Genomic DNA, 24,784 nt, shown 5'->3' with positions numbered 1-24,784 from the left:
GGCCTGATGGGAGGAGAGAAGGAAAGGGGAAGCCGCGCTGCATGCTGGGAGCTGTCTGTGGCTACTCCGGTGCTTTCAGCTGTCGGGCTCTTCCGGCTCTTGTCGCCAAGGTAACCAGGCCCCTGCCCCGCTCGCGTTACCGGGCTCGGGCACCGCGCGCTCCTCCCCCTCCCTCCCCGGGACTTGTGGCGCTCGGCGGGTCCCGGGCGGCGGAGCATCTGGAGGCCGCAGCGGCCCTTTAGCCCTCCCGGCCCCGCCTCTGCGAGCGGAGAGGGCGTTGGGGACGTGCGCGGCCCGGCCCTCCGGACGGGGGTATCCGGCCACCTTCCTGGGCCCCCCCCCATACACCCTCGCGCCACAGCCTGACACCCCTCCCGTTCTGGGTGCCCTTCTGCCCAGTACCACGGATGTCCCCCTCCTCCCACGCCACACCCTGACCCACCCAGGGTGTCCCACTGAGTTTCCCCTCCCTTTCTCTTCCCCCTTCTCCCTGTCCCATACCCCGAGACCCCCTCCCCTCCGATGTCCTCCTCCCTGCACACTACACCCTAACGCTCATGCCAGCGCCCTCCGCTGCTCTTCCCCTTTTTATGTGTCCCCACTGAGGAGGTCCCCCTGAGCCTCCACCACTGCCAAGGCTGTCGTCTCCGGCCTCCCCCTCACCGCCTCCGTGTGTAAAAAGAGGAAGGAAAGAAATCCAAAATAATGCAATAATCTGTGGAAGGACTCCCTGTTCCCCAGTGGTCTATGATTTGCTTTTAATTCTTTTTTCTCCTGTTGGTGCAATTCAAGGCAGTGTTTTTAATTTGCAAAGCCTTGTACGTTTTGTGAATTATCTGCCTTTCTCCTCCTGCCCCCCTTTGCACTACTGCAGTTGCTGAGATCAGCTAAGCTTATGCTGTTAGTCCCTGTCTTTGCCCCTGCAGAATGTTTTGAGGGTAGGATGCCCAATGGAGGAATACTTGTGCTGCAAGAGCTGGAATCTATTAACCTTCAAGTCATAGTGCAAAGCACATTTTTTTTGGGTCAAATACCTGCATGCTTGTGGCTATTGGTTGTCAAGGTTTTTCCTATGATGTTTGGTGCAGTACAGTGCAGTACAGTGGGTGTGCTTTTACTGCAGGCTGTTTAAATCTAAGATTTGCACCTGGATGCTAAAGTGGGAGATGCTGCCAAAAAACACCAAATTCATTTATTATAAACTTTAAATTTTAAACTTTGTTCATAAAGAAACAGTATTTATATAGTAATAAATCATTTGTTTTGTATTAATGTTGCAGTGGTGCCTAAAACATGCTGTACATGTACTTAAGAGCCATGAAGAGTTTACAGTCTGAGGGATTTTACCTTTATTGTAATCGTGACATTTGTCAAACTCACTCTGTCGTCTTTCATTAATTATCACAAACCTTAAACTTTTCACTTCTCCATCTTTTCATGTGAACATGATGGCTTGCACTGACAATTGTAATTACTGCTTAGAGCAATACTTGCATTCTAATTCTGAATGTATAATGAGACAAAAGAATGGATGAGATAGAAGACAGCCATTTAAACAGCAATATTTTCAAATTCCTGTCATGGGACAATAAGTAACTCCTCCCCCAGGAGTCTCTGGCATCCAATGACCACTGGAGGAGAGAGGTGCTGATTGGCCAGCATTCCTCAGTTCCTTGGATTTAACTCAACGAAAGGGTCACGTGGAGCTTCTTACAGCTCTGTTTGATCAGTCCACGGTACTCATCTGAATTAGGAATGGGAACCCAGCCTAACAGACGTTATGGATCTAGCTGTTTGCCTGTTTAGAGGATGTGGAAGAATTTTTTTTCTCCAATGGGCCAACTAGTAGAGGACCAGGAGATTATTTTTTTTTTTGCCTTCCTTGCAGCACTGTCAAGCCACAGTGGATTAAGTAGGCATGTGTTTAGTACCTAATTGAGGTACTGGGGTGGAGTTGCTTATTCATTGCAACTTTTGGCCCTTTTCCAGTGCAGTTAAGTGAATAAAATGAAAGTAAAAGATTTGGGATTTTGGTGATGGGCTTTGGGCTCATGTGATTGGGTGAGATCTTGTGGCTCTCATGGGCCAGGGTCCTCACCCTGCTGCACCCTCTGTCCTTCTCAAGGGAGGGGAGCAGTCCTAGGACTCTGAGAGAGCTGAGTCTACCCCAGGTTGTGGGTTATATAGTAAGGAGTCCTGTAACCTCAACACTGGAACCAATTAAATCCCTGGTATAGGAGAGTATGGATGATGGGTTAAAGTTTAATAAAAGTTGCAGCCTGCTGCTTAATTCCATGTGTCTGTCCTCATTTTGCTGCTGCATCCACATCAGTAGGTAATATCCTTTTCCTGAAAACTGAAGCTACATCTGCACTACCAGTGCTACAGCTGCAGCTGTGCTGCTGTAGAATAGATTCTTCCTACATGAACTGAGGGCTTTTTTTTTTCATTGATGTAGTTAATTCACTGTTCTGAGAGGCAGTAGCTAGCTGGACTGAAGAATTCTTCTGTGGACCTAGTTGTGTCTATAGTGGGGGTTAGGTTGATCTAACAATAGTGATCACGACATGAAATTTTTCACAGCCTCGAGCAGTGTAGCTTGGTTGATCTAATTTTTAGGTCGATCGGGTCTTAGGAAAAAAATATACCAGTTGAGATACAAAAATATTGAATAGTCTTAAAAATATGCAGTCTTTAAAATAGTATCTCCTTTACTTAAACCAATTCTGATGTATCAGAGTTTATGGTTGGTGGAATGTCAGCAACATAGTGTGCTTGATTCATTTTACTGTAAATGGGAGTTGGCATTCTGTGAATTCAGGGAACCTGGAAATGAGAGGTGGCGAGGAAGATTTACAGTCCTAACTTGCTGTCTTGTTTGCCCTGGTTATTGGTGGCATTCAACACATAGCTTAATGAAATGCCAGTGAATGTTTATATCATGCAAAACTGCACCTATCCTACCTGTTTCCTTGGCTCTGTCATGCTAGAAATTATTTTGTGATGGTACATTGTAATGGATGATCACAGTAACACCTTATGGAAATTAACTCAAGCTTACTTTGTTTGGATCTGCTTCTGCCTAGCCACTGAAAGTTTGTTCACTGAGTAGTCTTCTGCCAATTTCACTCTAATGGAGCAGCATAGAGCTTAGATATGCAGTGACCAGAAAAGACCCCCAAAGGGCATGGGAAGAGGAAGAATGCAGACCAATTCCAGAAAAGGTTTGAGGAATGGGGTGGTGGTAAAGAAGAGACAGCCTCAGAAGTAACCAGATGTGAGGAGTAGAGCAAGGAGAGTGACAATAGAATTGAATTGCTTAATATTCAAGTAGAGACTTTGAGTTTCTTTTGTCTGTCAGATTAGCAGATGAACACACCTAAAAAATCTCTCCTAGGTTTTTTTTATTTTCTCAATTTCAAAGTTTATGGGAGGAAAAGGAAATGATATTAGATCAAATGTATTACCGATCTCCTAAAACCAAAAATGAAAATAAAGCATTGAATCATTCAAAAAATGAGTTTGAGTGCCATCATAATGTTATTTTAATTCTTCTGTTTTAAACAGTTTAACTGTTAATTCTCTCAGTATTGTGACCACCAGACCGCCACAGTATGCTTATCTTTTACAGAGATTTTAGAACAAGTGGCAGAACTGTCTATTGACCTGTGAAGGATCTCAATAGATTTCCCGCCAGAAAGTTCTGCTCCTTTAGAAAGGGAACAAATATTGAAGATATACATGCTCTATTTAACAGTCTTTACTAACTAATTGTATAGTCCCTGATGCATGAAAGCATTTAAGCAAGTGCTTGACTAAGCATAAGAGTAATCCCATTATGTCAATAGGACTACGCATGTGCTTCAGTGCTTTGGTGGATTGAGGTCATAGTATCACATGTAAAAGTGTAGTGAATTTAACCTGAGTTAGTTTTAGTGTCCTGTCTTTTTGTATTCATTTTTGAAGGGGCATAAAAAAAATTTAATATTTTTTTGCCCAAGTTCTAGTCATAAAAGAGGTCAGATAAAGATTTACACTCTAATAATCCCTTTATAACCCATGAATAGGATATGTGAAATGAAGTGCTCTGCAAAACAGTCATAATCTAGAAAATGTTTAGGAACATGTTGCATGTGATATAATTTAATAATAAAAGTAAATAGGTTGGTAATTTTTTGGCACAACAAGATACATAACATAGAATGTTGGACAAGGTGTTGTCCATGAATTGGAGGTTCCAAGAACACACACAGGTTTTTCTCTAGTTTTTTAACTACTAAGATAAAATAAGGCTAAGAGGTATGACTTCTGACAAAATGTGTCAATGAATGTGGGGAACAAATACACTTGCCCTAAACAAGTGGGAAAAAGAGTTCTGCCTCACTAAGCTTCATAGATTTTTTTTTTTCTTTGATGAATTCAATGATTTGCATAAATTGCATATATAGAGAAAATGACTGACTGCCAGCTACTTAGATGAGGAAGAAGTGATATGGCTAATTCGAATGCAAACCTAAAAGTGATGAGGATTAAAATCTTTGCATTGTATTGGTTCCCAGTATGACTTTATAATCTAGGTTTAAGATATGATAATATTTGTATTTCCTTAAACACAACTTTTCGAATTTTCCCCAAAATATTGGTGTAGTATGTTAATGACAGTAAAATTGGAGGAGAGAATATTTCAACTTTGTTTCCTTGCCACCTTCTTTGAGGTACAGTATTTAGACATTCAAGAGGTAAAGGTGAAGTGAATTTGTTCCAGTTCAGTAGTTGATAAAAATGTTTTTTTCAATCTGGAAAGAGATATCAGGCCCATTTGATGAAAGGTTAATCTCACATTAACTCAAAGATGCATATTATGAAAATTCACTGACAAAACTTTGTTAATACAGAGTTATGGTTGCCTGGTGCCGTGGCATGTTCTTCAGAACATCATTTGCAAAACTTAACCCTCTGAAAACCAGGAAATAGAGCTAAGGAACAGAACAATTGTTCTGTAATAAATGAGTACTATATGTATGTATATGATCCATTTCTGAGTAGCATCTGCTCGTTCTTTATTCCAAGGTCAGATTGTTAAATAGTAGTTCAGTATAGAATGTTAGTAGGTGGTTGAAAAAGACCTCCATCCATACACCTAAATCAAAATGTTTCAGCTTCACGGAATAAGGTATAGATCAGTTGTTAGCTACTGCTCTGTCAACCAAGGACCAGTGCAAGTGATGTGTTATTTGCATTAATATATCTTGAGGAATTTCTGGGTATGTAAGTAATGTTTGTTCTTCCAGAAGTGTTGAAGTGATCACCACTGATAACTTTGAGAAGGGAAACAGGGATATTTATAATTAGAATTTGTCAGTGGAATTGTTAGGACAGCGGTCTGGAGATTTAATTAGGAGGATGTGGAGGATTATGTTTAAGAAAATGGTGGAAAATGCCTTTATAAATGAAATATGTGTCAAAGAAGAAATTTAAACAATATTAGTAATTTAAATTATAGAAAGAAGGATGATAATAGTTCTGTGAGTTGGCATGTAGAGAAACTTTGGAAAAAAGAGAGACCTGCTAAACCTGCCAAAATAGATGGGTCATATATTGATTCTTTCTTCCTCATATGTATTATTCAATGAGAAGGAAAAAAATCCAATTCTGAATCTCATGGTTTGAATATTGATACTCCGGAGCCATCTGTTTCAAACAAAATATTAATACACAGTGGTCAAGAGGGGGAAAAAAAGAAAAAAAATTTAAAAAAGCGTGGAGTAGAAAAGGAAGACAGATTCCAGCAAGTATTTCCCATTTGGCTGTAGAATGTCCTTATTAAAAGCAAATAGGAATTTATAAATAATGTCAGAAGAATAAACAAGAATCTTACTCTATTTGTATAGAGTAAAATCTGAGATGACAAATTTGAATATTTGTTGATTTGGCTTTTTGTATCTAAAATAGATGTTGCCATTTCTGCAGTGGCAGAAAATACAGTAAACTTCGCAAAGGAATAATTTGTCACTAGAGAAAAGACAGAAAGGAAAATACTCTCTCAGGGAAAAAAGTATGAAAGATCTTAAGTGCTGGTTGTCAGATCCAGTGTAGATAACTAAAAGCAAGCTATTAAAATTCCTGAGCAGACCAGACAAATTAATCAACAGATAACTTTCCTCAATATGACATAATGGCTGTAAAAATGGAACCTATTGGACCCAAGGAAAAATGACTATCCTTAAAGCAGACTCTTTAGTGTAGATAATATTCTAACATTGGTGTAGTGAAAGAAGAATTAACCCCAGAAGAGGTCATGCTATTCATCTATTGGACTTTCTTTGACTGTGCATGTCTTCAGATCTTAGTGATAACGTGATAGTAGTTCAAGTGACAGTATTGGGTTATCATTAACATAGATAAAAAGTTAGCTTGTTTTATTCATTTTTTCATTTCCTAATTTATTTTTTTAGGAGTGGTAAATGTGATAAAAATTGTATGATTTGGATTCTGTGTCAGATTATTTTTAATACTAACATTATTATTTCTGTTACAGTAATTCTTGGAGGCCTCAGCTGAGATCAGGGCTCCTTTTTTCCTAAGCACTATTACATACAATAAGAGACAGCACTGACCCTGAGGAGCTTAGCCTCTAAGTAGATAAGACAGAAGGTGGGAGAAAGGAAGTATTGTTATCCTCATTTTAGAGATGGGGAACTGGAATCAGGTTTTCAATTGGAAGACTAATGTTTTCATTTTTTTTTATTTAATAAAGTGTGTAATACTGTTTAATACAGTTTTTAATATTATGCAGAACTGTTCTTTAAAAAGGGGATGGAGAGGTTACATATCACCTGAGCATCACAAATTTTTTCTTCTCTTCAAGAAGATGACTCCTGGAGACTTCTGGATTTCCCAATTGTAGTGAGAAGTCTGCGGGCACTTATTTTTTCTAAGGCAGTGGGAAATGTGCTTTTTTTAATGTAAAAATAATTATTAAATCTGAGTATTTGGTTTATTTTAGTCATAATGTATTGTGAAGCTAGAAGTACAGTAGGGAAGTTAGTTACTGAAAGTATTTGAAATATTTATCCTGTTTATCTTCACTTGAGCTGCCTTAGACTGCTCTATTAGGTATTGTTTAATTAGTTATTTATTAGCCTCAGTGAGCTTTTATCTGTTACCTGGACTCTGGACCTTATAAAATTGGCCCTTCCTCCCAACCACCCTTTCTTTTACAGCTTGTATGTTACAGTGTATCTAATTTCCTTTAGTCTTCATTGTTTTTGAATGGTCTCTGGAGTACATCCACAGCTTGGATGGGTCATTCAGTCCATTGTTCAGAGCTTCAGTTGGTAGCAAAGTTCCTTCAGAGGTAAGAAGCAGGATTGAAGACAAAGTGGAGGTGGTTCTAGAGCCTTTTATAACTTTTTCTGTGTGGAGGGCATTCGATTGTTTTTACTATGGAAAATCACAGCAACAAGATGGAGTTTGGAGTTACACGGGCAAATCTCGTGTCCATGCATTTCGCCTAGTGTTGGCAGGAAATTCTATTAAGTGTAGATGGGCGTTTCCCATGGTCCATTGTCAGTTAAATATTCTTTTGGTGTTCCACTCAATTTGAACAGTCTCTCCATGATGTGCTGGCTAATTACTTCGTGAGCGTTACCCTAGGAGCAAACATTTGAAATCCAGGTATAGAGCCAATACTTATAACTTTAAAAATGATACATGCATAAAGATAGCATAATCATAACCTTTTCATGGACACCTCACTTGACAACCTTTGTACAGTATTTGCTGCAAATATATAACAGTAGTTGCAACAATGATCCATATCATCATATTCTAATCAGATAACGTCACAGGGTGTCAACAAGCATCTGGACCATGGTGATCCAGTGGACATAGGGTACTTACATTTTCAGAAAGCCTTTGACAAGGTCCCTCACCAAAGGCTGTTATGCAAAATAAGCTGTCATGGGATAAGAGGGAAGATTTCTCTCATGGATCAGTAACTGGTTAAAAGATAGGAAACAAAGTAGGAATAAGTGGTCAGTTTTCAGAATGGAGAGAGGTAAATAGTGGTGTCCTCCGGGAGTCTGTACTGGGACCAGTACTGTCCAACATATTCATAAATGATCTGGAAAAAGGGGTAAACAGTGAGGTGGCAAAATTTGCAGATGATAGAAAACTATTCATGATAGTGAAGTCCAAAGCAAACTGCAAAAAGTTAAAGGGGATCTCACAAAACTGAGTGATTGGGCAACAAAATGGCAGATTAATTCAATGTTGATAAATGCAAAGTAATGCACATTAGGAAACATAATCCCAACTATACATATAAAACAATAGGGGTCTAAAATAGCTACTAACACTCAAGAAAGAGATCTTGGAGTCGTGGATAGTTCTCTGAAAACATCCACTCAATGTGCAGTGGCAGTCAAAAAAGCTAACAATGTTGGGAGTCATTAAGAAAAGGATAGATAATAAGACAGAAAATATCATGTTGCCTCTATATAAATCCATGGCACACGCACATCTTGAATACTGTTTGCAGATGTTGTTACTTCATTTCAAAAAAGATATATTCGAATTGGAAAAGGTTCAAAAGGGCAACCATAATGATTAGGGGTATGGAACAGCTTCCCTATGAGGAGAGATTAAAAAGACTGGGACTTTTCAGCTTGGAAAAGAGACGACTAAGAAGAGATATGATAGAGGTCTATAAAATCATGACTGGTGTGAAGAAACTAAATAAGGAAGTGTTGTTATTTACTCCTCCTCATAACATAAGAACTAGGGGCCAGCAAATGAAATTAATAGGTAGTAGGTTTAATACAAACAAAAGGAAATATTTCTTCACACAACGCACAGTCAACCTGTGGAACTCCTTGCCAGAAGATGTTGTGAAGGCCAAAACTATAACAAGGTTCAAAAAGAATGCATGGAGACTAGGTCCATTAAGGGCTATTAGCTAGGATGGGCAGGGATGGTGTCTTTAGCCTGTTTGCCGGAAGCTGGGAATGGGGACAGGGGATGGATCAGTTGATGATTTCCTGCTCTGTTCGTGCCCTCTGAAGCACCTTGCATTGGCCACTGTTGGAAGACAGGATACTGGGATAGATGGACCTTTGGTTTGACCCAGTATGGCCGTTTTTATGTTCTCCCTCGGCAGGCCAAGCAGAAATCTGCCAGAACACGTGACCCTACATGTCCCGCCCGCATTGTCTATGAGGTTAATAAGTTACAGATTGTTATAATAGGCCATAGATAGAGTATCTTTATTAAAACCGTGATTTTTAGTGTCTAGCAAGGTTATGAATTTAAAAGTATTGTGCAGGTTTCTTTGAGGATGGGGATTGGTAGGTCAGATCTAAAGCGATCGCTCTTGAAAGTTTGTCTCTCAAGTTGGTCCAATAAAAGGTATTACCTTGTCCACCTTATCTCTCTCACTTAAAATATGGGATTCTGCCGTAGCTAAACTTCAGAATGGTCTTCAGGGGTAGTCCTAAGTAAAACACATTGCAGTAATAGAATATGGATGTGAAGCAACCTATTGTGACAACTGTATCAGAAAAGAAAGGGAGCAACCCAACCTCTGGTCAGCCAAAGCCAAAGAAATACTTAAGAATCTAGGCACATTCAGAAGTTTAATAACACTGGTGTTGCAAAACACTTTCACAAACATTTGTCATAAACCCTCAATAAAAGGAGACTGCACAGCTCTGGCTAGCTCCCCTGGTTCCTTCTACCGGTTAGCATCACATGAGGATTAAATTTAAGATTCACACCTAGGTGAAAGCTAATTATATTGGATAACACACTGATAAAGAGGAGACTATTAATTCTAGGTTTTCTTGAAGAGTCATAGAGCTGATTATCAATTTGTTGACATTTTTGGCTGTGGCCAAAATCACCTCAGCATTTCCCTGTAAAGGTGTGGGAAGTTCCTGCATGCCCTCTTGTGACCAGTTGTGGCACTGCAGGGAAGCCCCACCTTATTTTCCCCAATTAGGCATCGCCAAAATCATGTTAGCAGAGCTGGGAAAGGAGAACCCAACACATAACAACACAATAGCATGTCTTCTTTAATAAGGTTACAGGACAGGAGCAATTACAACAAACAGTATGTAATGTTCTCAGCTCAGGACCCTGGTTCAAAGCTTCCAAACTTAGTCATCAAACAAAGTGTCTGAGTCTGGTTAGACTAGTCTCCTGGATGCTGGGAGAGAGAATCCTCTCCCGTGTCCATATTCCTGTTTAAATAGCCCATCCTAAGGTTGGGCGGGCCTCGTTGATTACATACTAGGCTGTCCTGGCTATAGGCTCCAGCTTGTCCCTTAAAGTGATATAAAAATTTTATTAAGATGATGTTTAAATAAATTTAAAAAAACGGTACAGAGTTTAAGCATAGAAGTTTCTGGTTATCAGGTAATGTACAGATTATCAAGGGGTGCAAGTTTGGTTTAAGATCGGATGGCGTAAGTACACTCCTTCACACTCCTAGGGAAGCTAACATGCACATTAAACAGAAGAGGTGATAAAATCTGATGATTCTCAGGGCACCCAGGACTGTGAGTCACCTTGTTTCCCTCACACTTGAGAGAAGGAGTATCTTGCTTGAGCTTACTTGGCTGTTAGCTCCCTGACACCACCAGCTTATTAGCCACCCAAGCACTCTCCTTTGGACTCTGTCACCACTTACTTTGCCTTGCAGGTTAACAGTAGGTGCACCCTTGGTGAAATATTCTGCTGTCATGCCCAGCCTTCTATCCACTCTACACTGACAGTAATACCCTGTCCCCAAAAGAACAATATGCACACCAGTTTGTGTTGTTCAACCCAGAATCAGCACCTTGCTTCATATCAAAGCTCTTAGGTATATTTATAGTGAAAACCGGGATACATTTGTTAACAGAAATTCAAGATTAAAGTGATAGTGAGTGAGGGTATTAGAAACAAATGGTTAGAGATAAAACAAAATTGTAAAATGCTGTCTAGAGATTAAACTTAACGTCCTGGCTAAAGTAATTTTATCTAACCCAATGTTGTCTTCAGCTTTTCAACCAAACCTGGCTGAGATCTCATTTTCATAAATATAAGCACACTGCCTGTTTACTTCCTAGGTATAGGTTGCAGAGTTTTCTTGTTTGCCTCACAGATATACCCCCAAATCTTATTGTCTTTGTAAACAGGCAGGATAACCACTGGTGGTTTATTTTTCCTGTGTGCTACTTCCCTGTTGTTCATAGATTGATAGATTCTAGGACTGGAAGGGACCTCGAGAGGTCATCGAGTCCAGTCCCCTGCCCTCATGGCAGGACCAAATACTGTCTAGACCATCCGGGATAGACATTTATCTAACCTACTCTTAAATATCTCCAGAGATGGAGATTCTAGAACCTCCCTAGGCAGTTTATTCCAATGTTTAACCACCCTTACAGTTAGGAACTTTTTCCTAATGTCCAACCTAAACCTCCCTTGCTGCAGTTTAAGCCCATTGCTTCTTGTTCTATCCTTAGAGGTTAAGGTGAACAAGTTTTCTTCTTCCTCCTCCTTATGACACCCTTTTAGATAGCTGGAAACTGCTATCATGTCCCCTCTCAGTCTTCTCTTTTCCAAACTAAACAGACCCAATTCTTTCAGCCTTCCTTTATAGGTCATGTTCTCAAGACCTTTAATCATTCTTGTTTCTCTTCTCTGGACCCTCTCCAATTTCTCCACATCTTTCTTGAAATGCGGTGCCCAGAACTGGACACAATACTCCAGCTGAGGCCTAACCAGCGCAGAGTAGAGCGGAAGAATGACTTCTCGTGTCTTGTTTACAACATACCTGTTAATGCATCCCAGAATCACGTTTGCATTTTTTGCAACAGCATCACACTGTTGACTCGTACTTCGCTTGTGGTCCACTATAACCCCTAGATCCCTTTTTGCCGTACTCCCTCCTAGACAGTCTCTTCCCATTCTGTATGTGTGAAACTGATTGTTCCTTCCTAAGTGGAGCACTTTTCATTTGTCTTTGTTAAACTTCATCCTGTTTACCTCAGACCATTTCTCCAGTTGGTCCAGATCATTTTGAATTATGACCCTATCCTCCAAAGCAGTTGCAATCCCTCCCAGTTTGGTATCATCTGCAAACTTAATAAGCGTACTTTCTATGCCAATATCTAAGTCGTTGGTGAAGATATTGAACAGAGCTGGTCCCAAAACAGACCCCCGCAGAACCCCACTTGTTATACCTTTCCAGCAGGATTGGGAACCATTAATAACTACCCTCTGAGTACGGTTATCCAGCCAGTTATGCACCCATCTTATAGTAGCCCCATCTAAATTGTATTTGCCTAGTTTATTGTTAAGAATATCATGCAAGACTGTATCAAATGCCTTACTAAAGTCTAGGTATACCACATCCACCACTTCTCCCTTATCCACAAAACTTGTTATCCTATCAAAGAAAGCTATCAGATTTGTTTGACATGATTTGTTCTTTACAAATCCATGCTGGCTATTTCCTATCACCTTTCCACCTTCCGAGTGTTTGCAGATGATTTCCCTAATTACTTGCTCCATTATCTTCCCTGGCACAGAAGTTAAACTAACTGGTCTGTAGTTTCCTGGGTTGTTTTTATTTCCCTTTTTATAGATGGGCACTATATTTGCCCTTTTCCAGTCTTTGGGAATCTCTCCCATTTTCCATGATTTTCCAAAGATAATAGCTAGAGGCTCAGATACCTCCTCTATTAGCTCCTTGAGTATTCTAGGATGCATTTCATCAGGCCCTGGTGACTTGCAGGCATCTAACTTTTCTAAGTGATTTTTAACTTGTTCTTTTTTTATTTTATTTTCTAAACCTACCCCCTTCCCATTAGCATTCATTATGTTAGGCATTCCTTCAGACTTCTCGGTGAAGACCGAAACAAAGAAGTCATTAAGCATCTCTGCCATTTCCAAGTTTCCTGTTACTGTTTCTCTCTCCTCACTGAGCAGTGGGCCTACCCTGTCCTTGGTCTTCCTCTTGGTTCTAATGTATTGATAAAAAGTCTTCTTGTTTCCCTTTATTCCTGTAGCTAGTTTGAGCTCATTTTGTGCCTTTGCCTTTCTAATCTTGCCGCTGCATTCCTGTGTAGTGTGCCTATATTCATCCTTTGTAATCTGACCTAGTTTCCATTTTTTATGTGTCTCCTTTTTATTTTGTAGGTCATGCAAGATCTTGTGGTTAAGCCAAACTGGTCTTTTGTCACATTTTCTCTCCTTCCTACCCAGTGGAATAGCTTGCTTTTGGGACCTTAATAATGTCTCTTTGAAAAACTGCCAACTCTCCTCAATTGTTTTTCCCCTAAATTTTGATTCCCATGAGAGCTTACCTATCAGCTCTCTGAGCTTACCAAAATCCGCCTTCCTGAAATCCATTGTCTCTATTTTGCTGTACTCCCTTCTACCCTTCCTTAGAATTGTGAACTCTTATGATTTCATGATCACTTTCACTCAAGCTGCCTTCTTTCAAATTCTCAATGAGTTCCTCCCTATTTGTTAAAATCAAGTCTAGAACAGCTTCCCCCCAGTAGCTTTTTCAACCTTCTGAAATAAAAAGTTGTCTGCAATGCAGTCCAAGAACTTATTGGATGGTCTGTGCCCCACTGCGTTATTTTCCCAACATATATCTGGATAGTTGAAGTCCCCCATCACCACCAAATTTTGGGCTTTGGATGATTTTGTTAGTTGTTTAAAAAAAGCCTCATCCACCTCTTCCACCTGGTTAGGTGGCCTGTAGTAGACTCCTAACATGATCTCACCCTTGTTTTTTTACCCCTTTTAGCCTAACCCAGAGACTCTCAACACTTCCGTCTCCTATGTCCATCTCCACCTCAGTCCAAGTGTGTACATTTTTAATATATAAGGCAACACCTCCTCCCTTTTCCACCTGTCTGTCCTTTCTGAGCAAGCTGTACCCATCCACACCAACATTACAGTCATGTGTATTACAGTGTATTTCAGGAGAGGTGGAAGGCTTTGTTCTGTCTGTTCTGTGTGGCTTGTGCCAGAGACAGATCAAGGAAGCAAGCAGTCCAACTCCTATGGAGTTAGTAAGTATTTAGAAAGGAAATGCATTAGATTATCTTTTGTTTTAGCTTATGAATTTCTCTGTGCTGCGGGGAATGTGTATCCCTGTTTTTCCTTTTTATAACTTTAAGGTTTTGCCTAAAGGGAAACCCTCTGTGTTTTGAATCTGATTGCCTGTAAGATTATCATCCGTTCTAATCTTACAGAGGTACTCTTTTCACCTTTTTTCTTTCTAATAAAGTTCTGGGTTTTTTTTTCAGAATCTGATTGGGTTTTTTAGTATCCTAAAACCCCAAGGCTGGTCTATGCTCACCTTGTTTATTCTCAAGCCTCACCAAGAAAGCGGGTGTAGGGCTTGGGGAGATATTTTGGTGAAATAGGACTCCAAGTGGTACTTTCCCTGATTCTTTGTTTGAATCACTTGGTGGTGGCAGTGTTTACCTAATCCAAGGTACAAGGGAGAATTTGTGCCTTGGGGAGGTTTTAACTTAAGCTGGTAGAAATAAGTTTAGAGGGTCTTTCATGTGGGTCCCCACATCTGTACCTTAAAGTTCAGAGTGTGGAGGGAACCCTGACAAGAACTATACAGCTTGACAAAATTTTTGTTGCATCTTTACTTTAGCTGTAAATCAATGCAAAGAAAAAATAATTGTTAGAGTACATGATAGAAGTGAAAAATAAACAAGTTAAAAATGACGTGCTACAAGGCCTTCATGCTGACAAAAATAGAAATGGAAGAACAAATGCATTTCTTATTTCTCATACATTAAAGAGACTGTAATCTTACAGTAACTCCTCACTTAACGTTGTAGTTATGTTCCTGAAAAATGTGACTTTAAGTGAAATGTTGTTAAGTGATCCAATTTCCCTATAAGAATGAATGTAAATTGGGAGGTTAGGTTCCAGGGAAAATTTTTTTTTGCCATACAGTACAGTACAGTAGTTGAGAGGTGCTCCCACCTTACCCCACAGAGGCACAGCTCACTGGCACTGGAGACAATGAGGCAGGCAAGGAGGCTGAAGGTGCTGTAGGCTAGGAGAAGCACTTTGTACAGTGGTAGCAGCAGCTTCTCCTACTCTGCAAGCACCAGGGGTGGGGGGCTCAACCCTCGGCCTGTCCACTCCAACCCTTCTTCCAAACTCCCACCCTTAACTTGCCTCTTCTTCCCCCCCCGCCTCATCCTTGCTCCTCCCCCCCCTTGCCCGCGGCAATCAGCTGGCTTGCAGCATTCGGGAGGGAAGGGGGAGGAGCAAGGACATAGCGTGCAGGCTCCCCCTGCCTCCCGAACACTGCAAGCCAGCAGATTGCTGCAGGCAGGAGGCAGAGGGGAGGTGTGCTGCGTCCTTGCTCCTCTCCTCTCCCTCCTGCCCGCAGCAATCAGCTGGCTTATGACATTCAGGGAGCAAGAGGGAGGGAGGAAGAGCAAGGACTCGTCGTGAATTCCCCCCTCTCTCCCCTGCCTCAGCTGGTTTGCGGCGTTCGGGAGGCAGAGGAGGGAGGGGGAGCCCGCACACTGAGTCCTTGTTCCTCCTTCCTGAACACTGCAAACCAGCTGATGGCTGCAGGCAGGAGGTGGGGGGAGGAAGGGGAAGACGCTGTTCTGTAGGGTCTGCCAGCGGGCAGGAGGCGCTGTGTGTGTGTGGGGGGGAGGGCGCTAGGGAAGCTGATTAGGGGGCTGCCAGCTGTGGACAAAGCAGGCACCCAAACGACGTTATAGACTTTAAATGGAGCATGTTCTGTAATTGAACAGGGATGTAAGATTGAAAAAGCATTAAGCGAGAGGACGTTAAGTGGGGAGTTAATGTATTTTTACTGTTGTTTTTTCTCCTATTGCACGTTGGCAGATTTATTTGAAATTATAGAAGTTTCCTTCAAAAACAATAAACTTTAATCATGACTACTGTATGCAAGTTTATGGCAAGAGTGTGCTTACTTTTATTATAAATTAGGGTACACCTCTACCCCAATATAACGTGACCCGATACAACACGAATTCGGATATTACATGATAAAGCAGTGCTCTAGGGGGCGGGGCTGCTTTACTGTGTTATATCCAGCAGTGGTGCTCAGGCGGAGATTTAAAGGGCCCGGGGTTCTGGCTGCTGCGGGGAGCCCCGGGCCCTTTAAATACCTCCAGAGTCCTGCCCCAACTACCCCGGGGCTCCAGCAGCAGGGCTTGGGCAGCAATTTAAAGGGCCCGGGGCTCCCCACAGCGTCTGGAGCCTGGGGCTCTTTAAATCACCGCTGGAGCCCTACTGCTGCTACGCTGGGGCTCCGGCAGCGGGGCTTGGGTGTCGCTTTAAAGGGCTTGGAGCTCTGGCTGCTGCTGGTAGTCCTGGTCCCTTTAAATCACCATCAGAGCCCTGCCACCGCTACCCCACCGCTATCCCAATATAACGCTTTTTCATCTCTAATGCTGTAAGATTTTTTTGGCTCCCGATGACTGTGTTATTTTAAATATAAATGGTACATTGAAGCTGGGGTGCGTTATTGAAAAGACTGTGAAATGAAAAAGGGCAAAACTTTCCCTTGGAGTGGTTGGTTTCTGATCCTGTAATAACTTGCAGTTGTTATGTAACATGCCAGATCAAATGTCCCAGAGCTAGGTTAATTCTTTCAGATTACATTATAGTTAAACCAGGCCTTCTCTTGAATTTGTATTTATGCTCAGGGTAGATGCATGGAGGAATATTGATAATGGTACACTGAAATCTAATCTATTCTAGGTGCAGAAGACATTGTCACACTACATTTTTCTGTATTGACACTTCAAATAATAATGGTAATATTGTGCAAAATCAGTTGTACAGAAATCACATTGGGTAAATGTTTTAATAATAACAACACATACTGGTCATTAGTAGCTGAAGATATTTTTTATTCTATTAATTTTTCAGAAGAAATAAATAACTCAACATTAATTCTATTAAACAAATGTATAATGGATTGAAGTAAACTCTATCTAATACAGATTATATTTAGTAATCTAGTGGAGTAGTATTTTGGAAAAAAATATCCCAATAGAGGATAAATATAGAACCTTTAGGACACTTACAATGATTTTTTTCCATATTTTTTATTTTAAAATAATTGTGATTAAATGTAGTGCTTGTAAAAGGGACTGGACAGCACAGTAGTTTCTTTATCCACAGAACATGTATAGCACATACAGTGGTGAGTGAAATCTTTCCCCACATTAACAAGGTACATCAGGGAAGTGAGTCTCAGGCTAAATGGGAGAGGATTAGGGAAAGGGCTCTATTACTGAATAGGATAAAGTAAAATATAATCTATGTATCATAATTATGAAAAAACATAACATTGTACACACTAGCAATTAAATAATACTATTATTTCAATAGTGTCAAGCAGTGGGCACTTGACCAATTTCTAAATATGTAGACTATTTAATTACAGGCTACTAATTATGGTATTTGTACAGGGAAAAGAGCCAGGAAGATATTCTGAACTGTTGATATTAAAGGCCTGGTCTACACTAGGTGTTTATACCAATTTTAGCAGAGTTAAACCGATTTAACGCTGCACCCATCCACACAACGAGGCCCTTTATATCGATATAAAGGGCTCTTTAAACCGGTTTCTGTACTCCTCCCCGAGAGAGGAGTAGCGCTGAAATCGGTGTTACCATATCAGATTAGGGTTAGTGTGGCCGCAAATCGACGGTATTGGCCTCCGGGTGGTATCCCACAGTGCACCACTGTGACCGCTCTGGACAGCAAACTGAACTCGGATGCACTGGCCAGGTAGACAGGAAAAGCCCCACGAACTTTTGAATTTCATTTCCTGTATCGCTGGTGTGGAGAGCTCACCAGCACAGGTGACTACGCAGAGCTCATCAGCACAGGTAACAATGCAGTCTCCTGAGAATCGAAAAAGAGCTCCAGCATGGACCGCACGGGAGGTACTGGATCTGATCGCTATATGGGGAGAGGATTCTGTGCTAACAGAACTCTGTTCCAAAAGACGAAATGAAAAAACATTTAAACGAATTTCCAAGGCTATGATGGAGAAAGACCACATCAGGGACTCAGTGCAGTGCAGAGTGAAAGTTAAGGAGCTCAGACAAGCCTACCAGAAAACCAAAGAAGCAAATGGAAGGTCCGAGGCAGGGCCGAAAACATGCCACTTCTGCGCGGAGCTGCATGCAATTTTAAGGGGGTCCACCACCACTACCCCACCCATGTCCGTGGATTCCGAGATGGGGGTGGTAATCTCAGTCATGGCTGAGGATTCTGCGGACGGGGAAGATGAGGAGGAGGAGGAAGAGGAGGACGAGCTTGCAGAGAGCACACAGCACTCCGTTCTCCCGAACAGCCAGGAGCTTTTTCTCACCCAGATGGAATTACTCTCCCAGCCCTCCCAAGCCACTAGCCCAGACAATGAAGCGATGGAAGCGACCTCTGGTGAGTGTACCTTTGTAAATATAAAACATGGTTTAAAAGCAAGCGTTTTTTAATGATTGATTTGCCCTGAGGACTTGGGATGCATTCGCGGCCAGTACAGTTATTGGAAAAGTTTGTTAACATGTCTGGGGATGGAGCGGAAATCCTCCAGGGACAGCTCCATGAAGCTCTCCTGGAGGTACTCCAAAAGCCTTTGCAGAAGGTTTCTGGGCAAGGCAGCCTTATTCCATCCACCATGGTAGGACACTTGACCATACCATGCATGTAGCAAGTAATCTGGTATCATTGCATGACAAAGCCTAGTGCGTATGGTCCCGGTGATTGCTGGCATTCAAGCAACATCTGTTCTTTATCTCGCTGTTGTTATCCTCAGGAGAGTGATGTCATTCATGGTAACCTGGTTGAAATTCAGGAATTTAATTAAGAGGACAGAGATGGCCATTCCTACTGGGCTGTTTGCCTGTTGCTTAAAAGAAATCCTTCCCTGCAGGTAGCCGAGTGGAGGGGGGTAATGGCACTGAGCTTTTTCGCGTTTGGCTAGCAGGGATCTTCCCTGCTACCAGCCACACGGTGGCGGGGGGGAGGGGGTGTGATTAGCAGTGATCTTCCATGATACCAGCCACGCGGTGGGGGGAGGAGTAAAGCAGTCATCCCAGAGAATTAGATGGGGGGCTGGTTTCTGCTGCTGCATGTTAACAGGAAAGAAGCATCACTGAACGGGATTTGCTTGGTATTTGGGAAAGGAGGGCACTATGTATATGAAGGCTGCAGAAGCCGAAAGACAGTGGCTTACCATGGCCGCATGCAAGCTGAATTCTGCTGCCCGGACCTGCGTCTGTGAGATCTCTAACACCAGAGCCGCAGGCACTCAATATTAAGAAGCAAAATGCGACCTTGTAGTGAAATCACATGGGCTATGTAAGGTGAATAGTGTTGTTCACTGTGAAAGAGTATAACCATTGTTTTGTAAAATGTATCTTTTTAAATACTTCTCTCCCTTTTTTACCTCCCTCATACAGCTGCAAATTTTTCAAGCCTCCCTACTCCATCCCGAAGGCTATCTCAGATAAGGCGGAGGAAAAAAAAGACACGAGACAAAATGTTCTCGGAAATCATAGAAGTAACCCGCAATGAAAGAGCTCATCTGAATGAGTGGAAGGACATGGTATCAAATTACAGGAAAGATGCCAGTGAACGTGAGGACAGGAGGGACCAACGTGAGGAGAGGAGAGACGCTCGAGATGAGAGGTGGCGGCAGGAAGATCAACAGTGGCGGGATGTAATGCTGGGGCTGCTGCGTGATCAAACTGACATCCTCCGACGTCCAGTGGAGCTTCAGGAACAGCAGCAGGGTCACAGAGTGCTGCTGCAGCCCCTGTGTAACCAGCCTCACCACTCACCATGTTCCATATCTTCCTCACCCAGACGTGTAAGAACGCGTGGGGGAAGGCTTCATGCACCTGCCCACTCCACCCCTTTGGACAGCCCAACCAAAAGGCTGTTATTACTTTGAAATATTTTTAGTAGCCTTTTCCTTCCCTCCTATCCTCCTCCCAAACCACACCCGGGATACCTTGTCAGTTCTCTCCTTCTTTTTATAGTGACTTTTTAATAAAGAATACATGATTTTTAAACGATAGTGACTTTATTTCCTTAAGCAAGCTGTAATCGAAGGGGGAGGGTGGGTTGCTTACAGGGAATGAGTCAATTAAGGGGGTGGGGTTCATCAAGGGGAAACAAACACAACAGTCACACCATACCCTGGCCCGTGATGAAACTCATTTTCAGAGCTTCTCCGATGCGCACCGCTTCGTGGTGTGCTCTTCTAATCGCCCTGGTGTCCAGCTGCATGTAATCAGCGGCCAGGTGATTTGCCTCAGCCTCCCACCCAGCCATAAAGATCTCCCCCTTACTCTCTCAGAGATTGTGGAGCGCACAGCAAGCAGCAATAACAATGGGGACATTGGTTTGGTTGAGGTCTGAGCGAGTCAGTAATGTGCACCAGCGCGCCTTTAAATGGCGAAATGCACATTCTACCACCATTCTGCACTTGCTCAGCCTATAGTTGAACAGCTCCTGACTACTGTCCAGGCTGCCTGTGTATGGCTTCATGAGCCATGGCTGGGTCACCCAGGATGACTACAGGCATTTCAACATCCCCAACTGTTATTTTCTGGTCTGTGAAGTAATTCCCTTGCTGTAGCCGTTTAAACAGAGTAGTGTTCCTGAAGACGCGAGCGTCATGAACCCTTCCTGGCCATCCCACGTGGATGTTGGTGAAACGTCCCTTGTGATCCACCAGTTCTTGCAGCACCATTGAAAAGTACCCCTTGTGGTTTACGTACTGGGTGCCCTGGTGCTCCGGTGCCAAGATAGGGATATGGGTTCCTTCTATTGCCCCCCTCACATTTAGGGAATCCCATTGCAGCAAAGCCATCCACTGTGACCTGCACGTTTCCCAGAGTCACAGTCTTTCGTAGCAGCAGCTTAGTGATTGCTTTGGCTACTTGCATCACAGCAGCCCCCACAGTAGATTTTCCCACTCCAAATTGATTCCCGACTGACCAGTAGCTGTCTAGCGTTGCAAGCTTCCAGAGGGCTATTGCCACTCACTTCTCAACTGGGAGGGCTGCTCTCATCTTGGTATTATGGTGTTTCAGGGCAGGGGACAGCAAATCACAAAGTTCCATGAAAGTCCCCTTATGCATGCGAAAGTTTCGCAGCCTCTGCGAATCGTCCCAAACCTGTAAAACTATGCGGTCCCACCAGTCTGTGCTTGTTTCCCGGGCCCAAAATCGGCGTTCAGTGACTAGAACCTGCCCCATTACCAGCAGGATCTCCAAAGTGCAGGGGCCTGCGGTTTGAGAGAATTCTGTATCCATGTCCTCATCACTCTCGTTGCCGCTCTGCCTTAGCCGCCTCCTCTCCGCCTGGCTTTGCGGGTCCTGGTTCAGCATAGACTGCACAAGAATGCACGAGGCGTTTACAACGTCCACGACTGAGGTCTTGATCTGAGCAGGGTCCATGCTTGCTGTGCTATGACGTTTGCACAGTTCACCCAGGAAAAAAGGCGCGAAACGGTTGTCTGCTGCTTTCACGGAGGGAGGGGTGAGGCTGTACCCAGAACCACCCATGACAATGTTTTTTGCCCCATCAGGCACTGGGATCTCAACCCAGAATTCCAAGGGGCGGAGGAGACTGCGGGAACTATGGAATAGCTACGGAATAGCTACCCACAGTGCAACGCTCCGGAAATCGACGCTAGCCTCGGTACATGTACGCACACCGCCGAATTAATGTGTTTAGTGTGGCCGCGTGCACTCGACTTTATACAATCTGTTTTACAAAACCGGTTTATGTAAAATCAAAATAATCCCGTAGTGTAGACATACCCTCAGTCAGGATTAAGGTCTCCAGGAAAACAGACACATTGTTCTTTAAGTAACATATAATAGTCCTGATCCTCTGTTTCTAAATAAGAGTCCATATTCTGGGCTCTTACTCTTTCACACAAACATTTGTGAGTTGGTGGGTGGGAGCCTGGAAGGGAAGTCTCTCTCCTCACCAGAATATAAGTGGCTTTTTCGTACATAATGTGTAGCTGGATAAAGAAGAGATGCTGAAATATTTTTAACCTAAGAAACATTTATTCACTATGTCAGTTCTTTCCTCTTAAGAATCCTGCTGCTTTTGTATGTTTATTCTTTCTTCTCTTTTACTGTTGTTAATATTTTATTTCATTCTTGGAGATCAAAGATTGACAGTCATTGTATCCCTGGGACTTTGTTCTCTGCGTAAAATGGATCTTTTTTTTCATTTATTTCAAATCAAAGATTGTTAAACAAAATTTAATAAAAGTAATAGAATTCAAGCCCTTAACTTCAGTGGGAAATCCCAGAATGCATAAATTGGCACACTCATTGAGCATATATGCTTCATTAAACATTTGTATCATACTTTCCTCTTCTGTCCTGACGCAGAGAAAATAAAGGACAATTGTCATTATTGTTCCATCCACCAGGCAGCAAGAATGCAAAAGATTTGTGAATCCAGCCTTTATATATAGACCCCATCTGTCCCATGTCCCTTCCTTCCAGTTTGTTTACCTCCTTGTATCTAGAAGCATATGTCTGTTTTCTTTCTTTCTTTCCTTCCTTCTTCCGTTAGTTCTCATTCCTGTTTTGTTTTATAGGGATAAGAAAGAAAAGAAAAAAAGGGGGTGGGGAAGAGACTCACAAAAGGAGGACAAGGAAATGAATAACCAAGTATTCCCATGATCCTGGGGAAGAAAAGACAGGTGGAGGGAGTGTGTTGAAGACAGAACAAAGTTACACCCATCTAGGTATTTGTTTGTTTATTTTTATGGTCCCATTGGCCTAATATCAGAAGTCAATACTGGAGTCTTCCACCTTTCTCCAGGGTTCTTGGGGGAATGGGGCAATGCCTGAAGGATTTCTCATTGTCACCAATCTTGCCTTTCTCCTGGGTATTTGAGTGACAAGCTATCTCCTAACTGCAGTGAAAGAAGAAATCCTGAGAAGACTAGCTGAGCTCAAATCTGGTGACCTCAAACGCCTTGGCAAAATTGAATGGCTCATCTTGACTGTATCTGCTAAGTTCACTTGGTTCAGCTGTTGAAACCCAATGCCCTGTTTAGGTGTGTCTTCACTGAGTATTATAATGGAAGCTTGAAGGTACAACTTTCTCCTTTTCCCCCAGTTACTGAAAGAGCTGAGAAAAGTAGGCTGAGACAGAGGTGGCGATATTGCTTGCTTTTGGGTGGGCTCACCACTCATGTTTTTCTGGCTTGATGAGCATAGTGATTAATCTCCCTATATGTATCCCAAAATGTGAGATTATCTGCCCTATGGCTTTGTTTTCTTCAGTTACCTACAGCACCTCAGGTAACTGTATTGAAGTTTATGGAATAGAGTTCCATAGAATAGGGTTTCTTACTGAGATTGCTAAGTGCCTAGTGAATGGCAGAAAATTTTCCACATTTTATGTTACACATCTTGGACAATAAAAAGACATTTATTAGATAGTATAATTCAAGAAGCATTCCTTTTCTGAGTCCTTCAGAATGTTTTTGACTTCCCTGTAACAATTTCCAAGGATCTACACCTTTGTTGTCTTCTTCATCTTTAGATCTTGGGATATTGCTTTCCACCTCTACATTGACTTTTCTGCTTTCAGTTATTTCAGAGGCCTTTACTTTACTGTAATACACTCCCCAGTAACTCCCTCTATTACTTCACAATAGAAGCTTAATAGGAGCTGTCTTTCAAAGTAGCTTTTTTAGTTGCAATCACATCTGCTAGGCCAGGTGGTGAATGGAATTCTCTTATTTTTACTCCTCATCTTCAGTTTTCCACTTGATTTAGGTGTTTTTTTGCTGTCTGCTGGACTTCATCCTGAAATTGAACGTGGAGTTACACGTCAGCCAACTCATTGTCCTTCCCATTCTTTGCTCTTACCCAAGACCGAAAACTTCATTTGTTGGATGTGAAGTCTATTATGTAATTACATTTATCTAATTCGCAGGAATTTAGAAACCTTAAGTCTTTGTGTGTGTTTTGTGAGCAGTCAAACAGAAAAGACTATGACAAAAGCCAGTAGAAGTACACAAATATAAGTTGTAATTCCCAGAGGGTTTGTGGATGGTATCAAAGGAGCAGTGGAGGAAGAAAAAAAAAAAAAGAAGAAGAAGATTAAGTAAAACTAAAATATGGATACACAAGAGAAGTCCTGTGATGGTGTGTCACCACATTGTTGTAATCAGAGAATCCCACCGAGTTCAGTGTAGACCACTGCAACATGCTGCTAAAACCTCTGATTACAAAATACTATTAAAGTTGTACCTGTGTTCGTAGACTTACTTTATACAAAACAGTATACAGTAATCCCTTTTAAAAGTATAGTATGGTATGGTATATGGCTGCAGATCGGGACAAAATATGTCATTAAATTGGAACACCAAACGTGCAATAAGTAAATGTTAATGCCCAATGCTAGTTCTGAGAACTATGCAACTGTGTTGCATACATATGTCCTTTTTTTTTCTTTGCACAGGGGTGATTCAGAAAGATTGGTTACTTCATGGAAAGCATGATGACAAATTGTTCCAATGATGGCTCAGAAAGAAAAAACAAAATTCAGAAATATTATTTTATTACATAATGTATAGTTGTGCATTCATTGGTTTGAAATTACGGTGTGTAGCATTTTTTTAACTGCTGGCTGTCATGAGTAGGACGCTTTCAAACTTGTTCCTTCATTTAGAATTATAAAGCTGAGGAATTTTTTTGTA

The 24,784-nt window shown here is 41.9% G+C and overlaps 2 protein-coding genes across 9 annotated transcripts in view; both read left to right on the top strand.

Moving 5' to 3' along the window:
- Window positions 1-50: 50 nt before the first annotated feature.
- On the top strand, window positions 51-20,065 carry LOC127049417 (uncharacterized). The gene is made up of 3 exons (XM_050950166.1): window positions 51-110; window positions 17,493-18,474; window positions 19,494-20,065. Exons 2-3 carry the CDS (start codon window positions 17,802-17,804, stop codon window positions 19,985-19,987), a joined length of 1,167 nt encoding a protein of 388 aa, XP_050806123.1. The 5' UTR covers window positions 51-110; window positions 17,493-17,801; the 3' UTR covers window positions 19,988-20,065.
- A 1,510-nt stretch (window positions 20,066-21,575) lies between these two features.
- The window catches only part of DOP1A (DOP1 leucine zipper like protein A), an 88,481-nt gene continuing 85,272 nt past the window's right edge, over window positions 21,576-24,784 (top strand). For 4 of the 8 annotated variants that reach the window (XM_050950074.1, XM_050950075.1, XM_050950071.1 and 1 more), the window contains exons 1-2: window positions 21,577-21,750; window positions 22,667-22,816. The gene's annotated coding sequence lies outside the window, so the exon portion shown is untranslated. Of the gene's footprint in view, window positions 21,751-22,666; window positions 22,817-24,546; window positions 24,689-24,784 lie in introns of all 8 variants that reach the window. The other 4 variants (XM_050950070.1, XM_050950069.1, XM_050950068.1 and 1 more) reach the window with 2 other exon arrangements.

The sequence above is a fragment of the Gopherus flavomarginatus genome, chromosome 4, assembly GCF_025201925.1.
Source record: "Gopherus flavomarginatus isolate rGopFla2 chromosome 4, rGopFla2.mat.asm, whole genome shotgun sequence".
NCBI classification, from domain to species: Eukaryota; Metazoa; Chordata; order Testudines; family Testudinidae; genus Gopherus; species Gopherus flavomarginatus.
This window is presented reverse-complemented; position numbering and strand designations above follow the sequence as displayed.

Coding starts and splice junctions, on each gene's coding strand:
- LOC127049417 (XM_050950166.1), top strand. CDS start 17,802: ATGCACTGGCCAGGTAGACAGGAAAAGCCCCACGAACTTTTGAATTTC. Junction 18,475..19,493: donor AGCGATGGAAGCGACCTCTG/GTGAGTGTACCT, acceptor TCCCTCATACAG/CTGCAAATTTTTCAAGCCTC.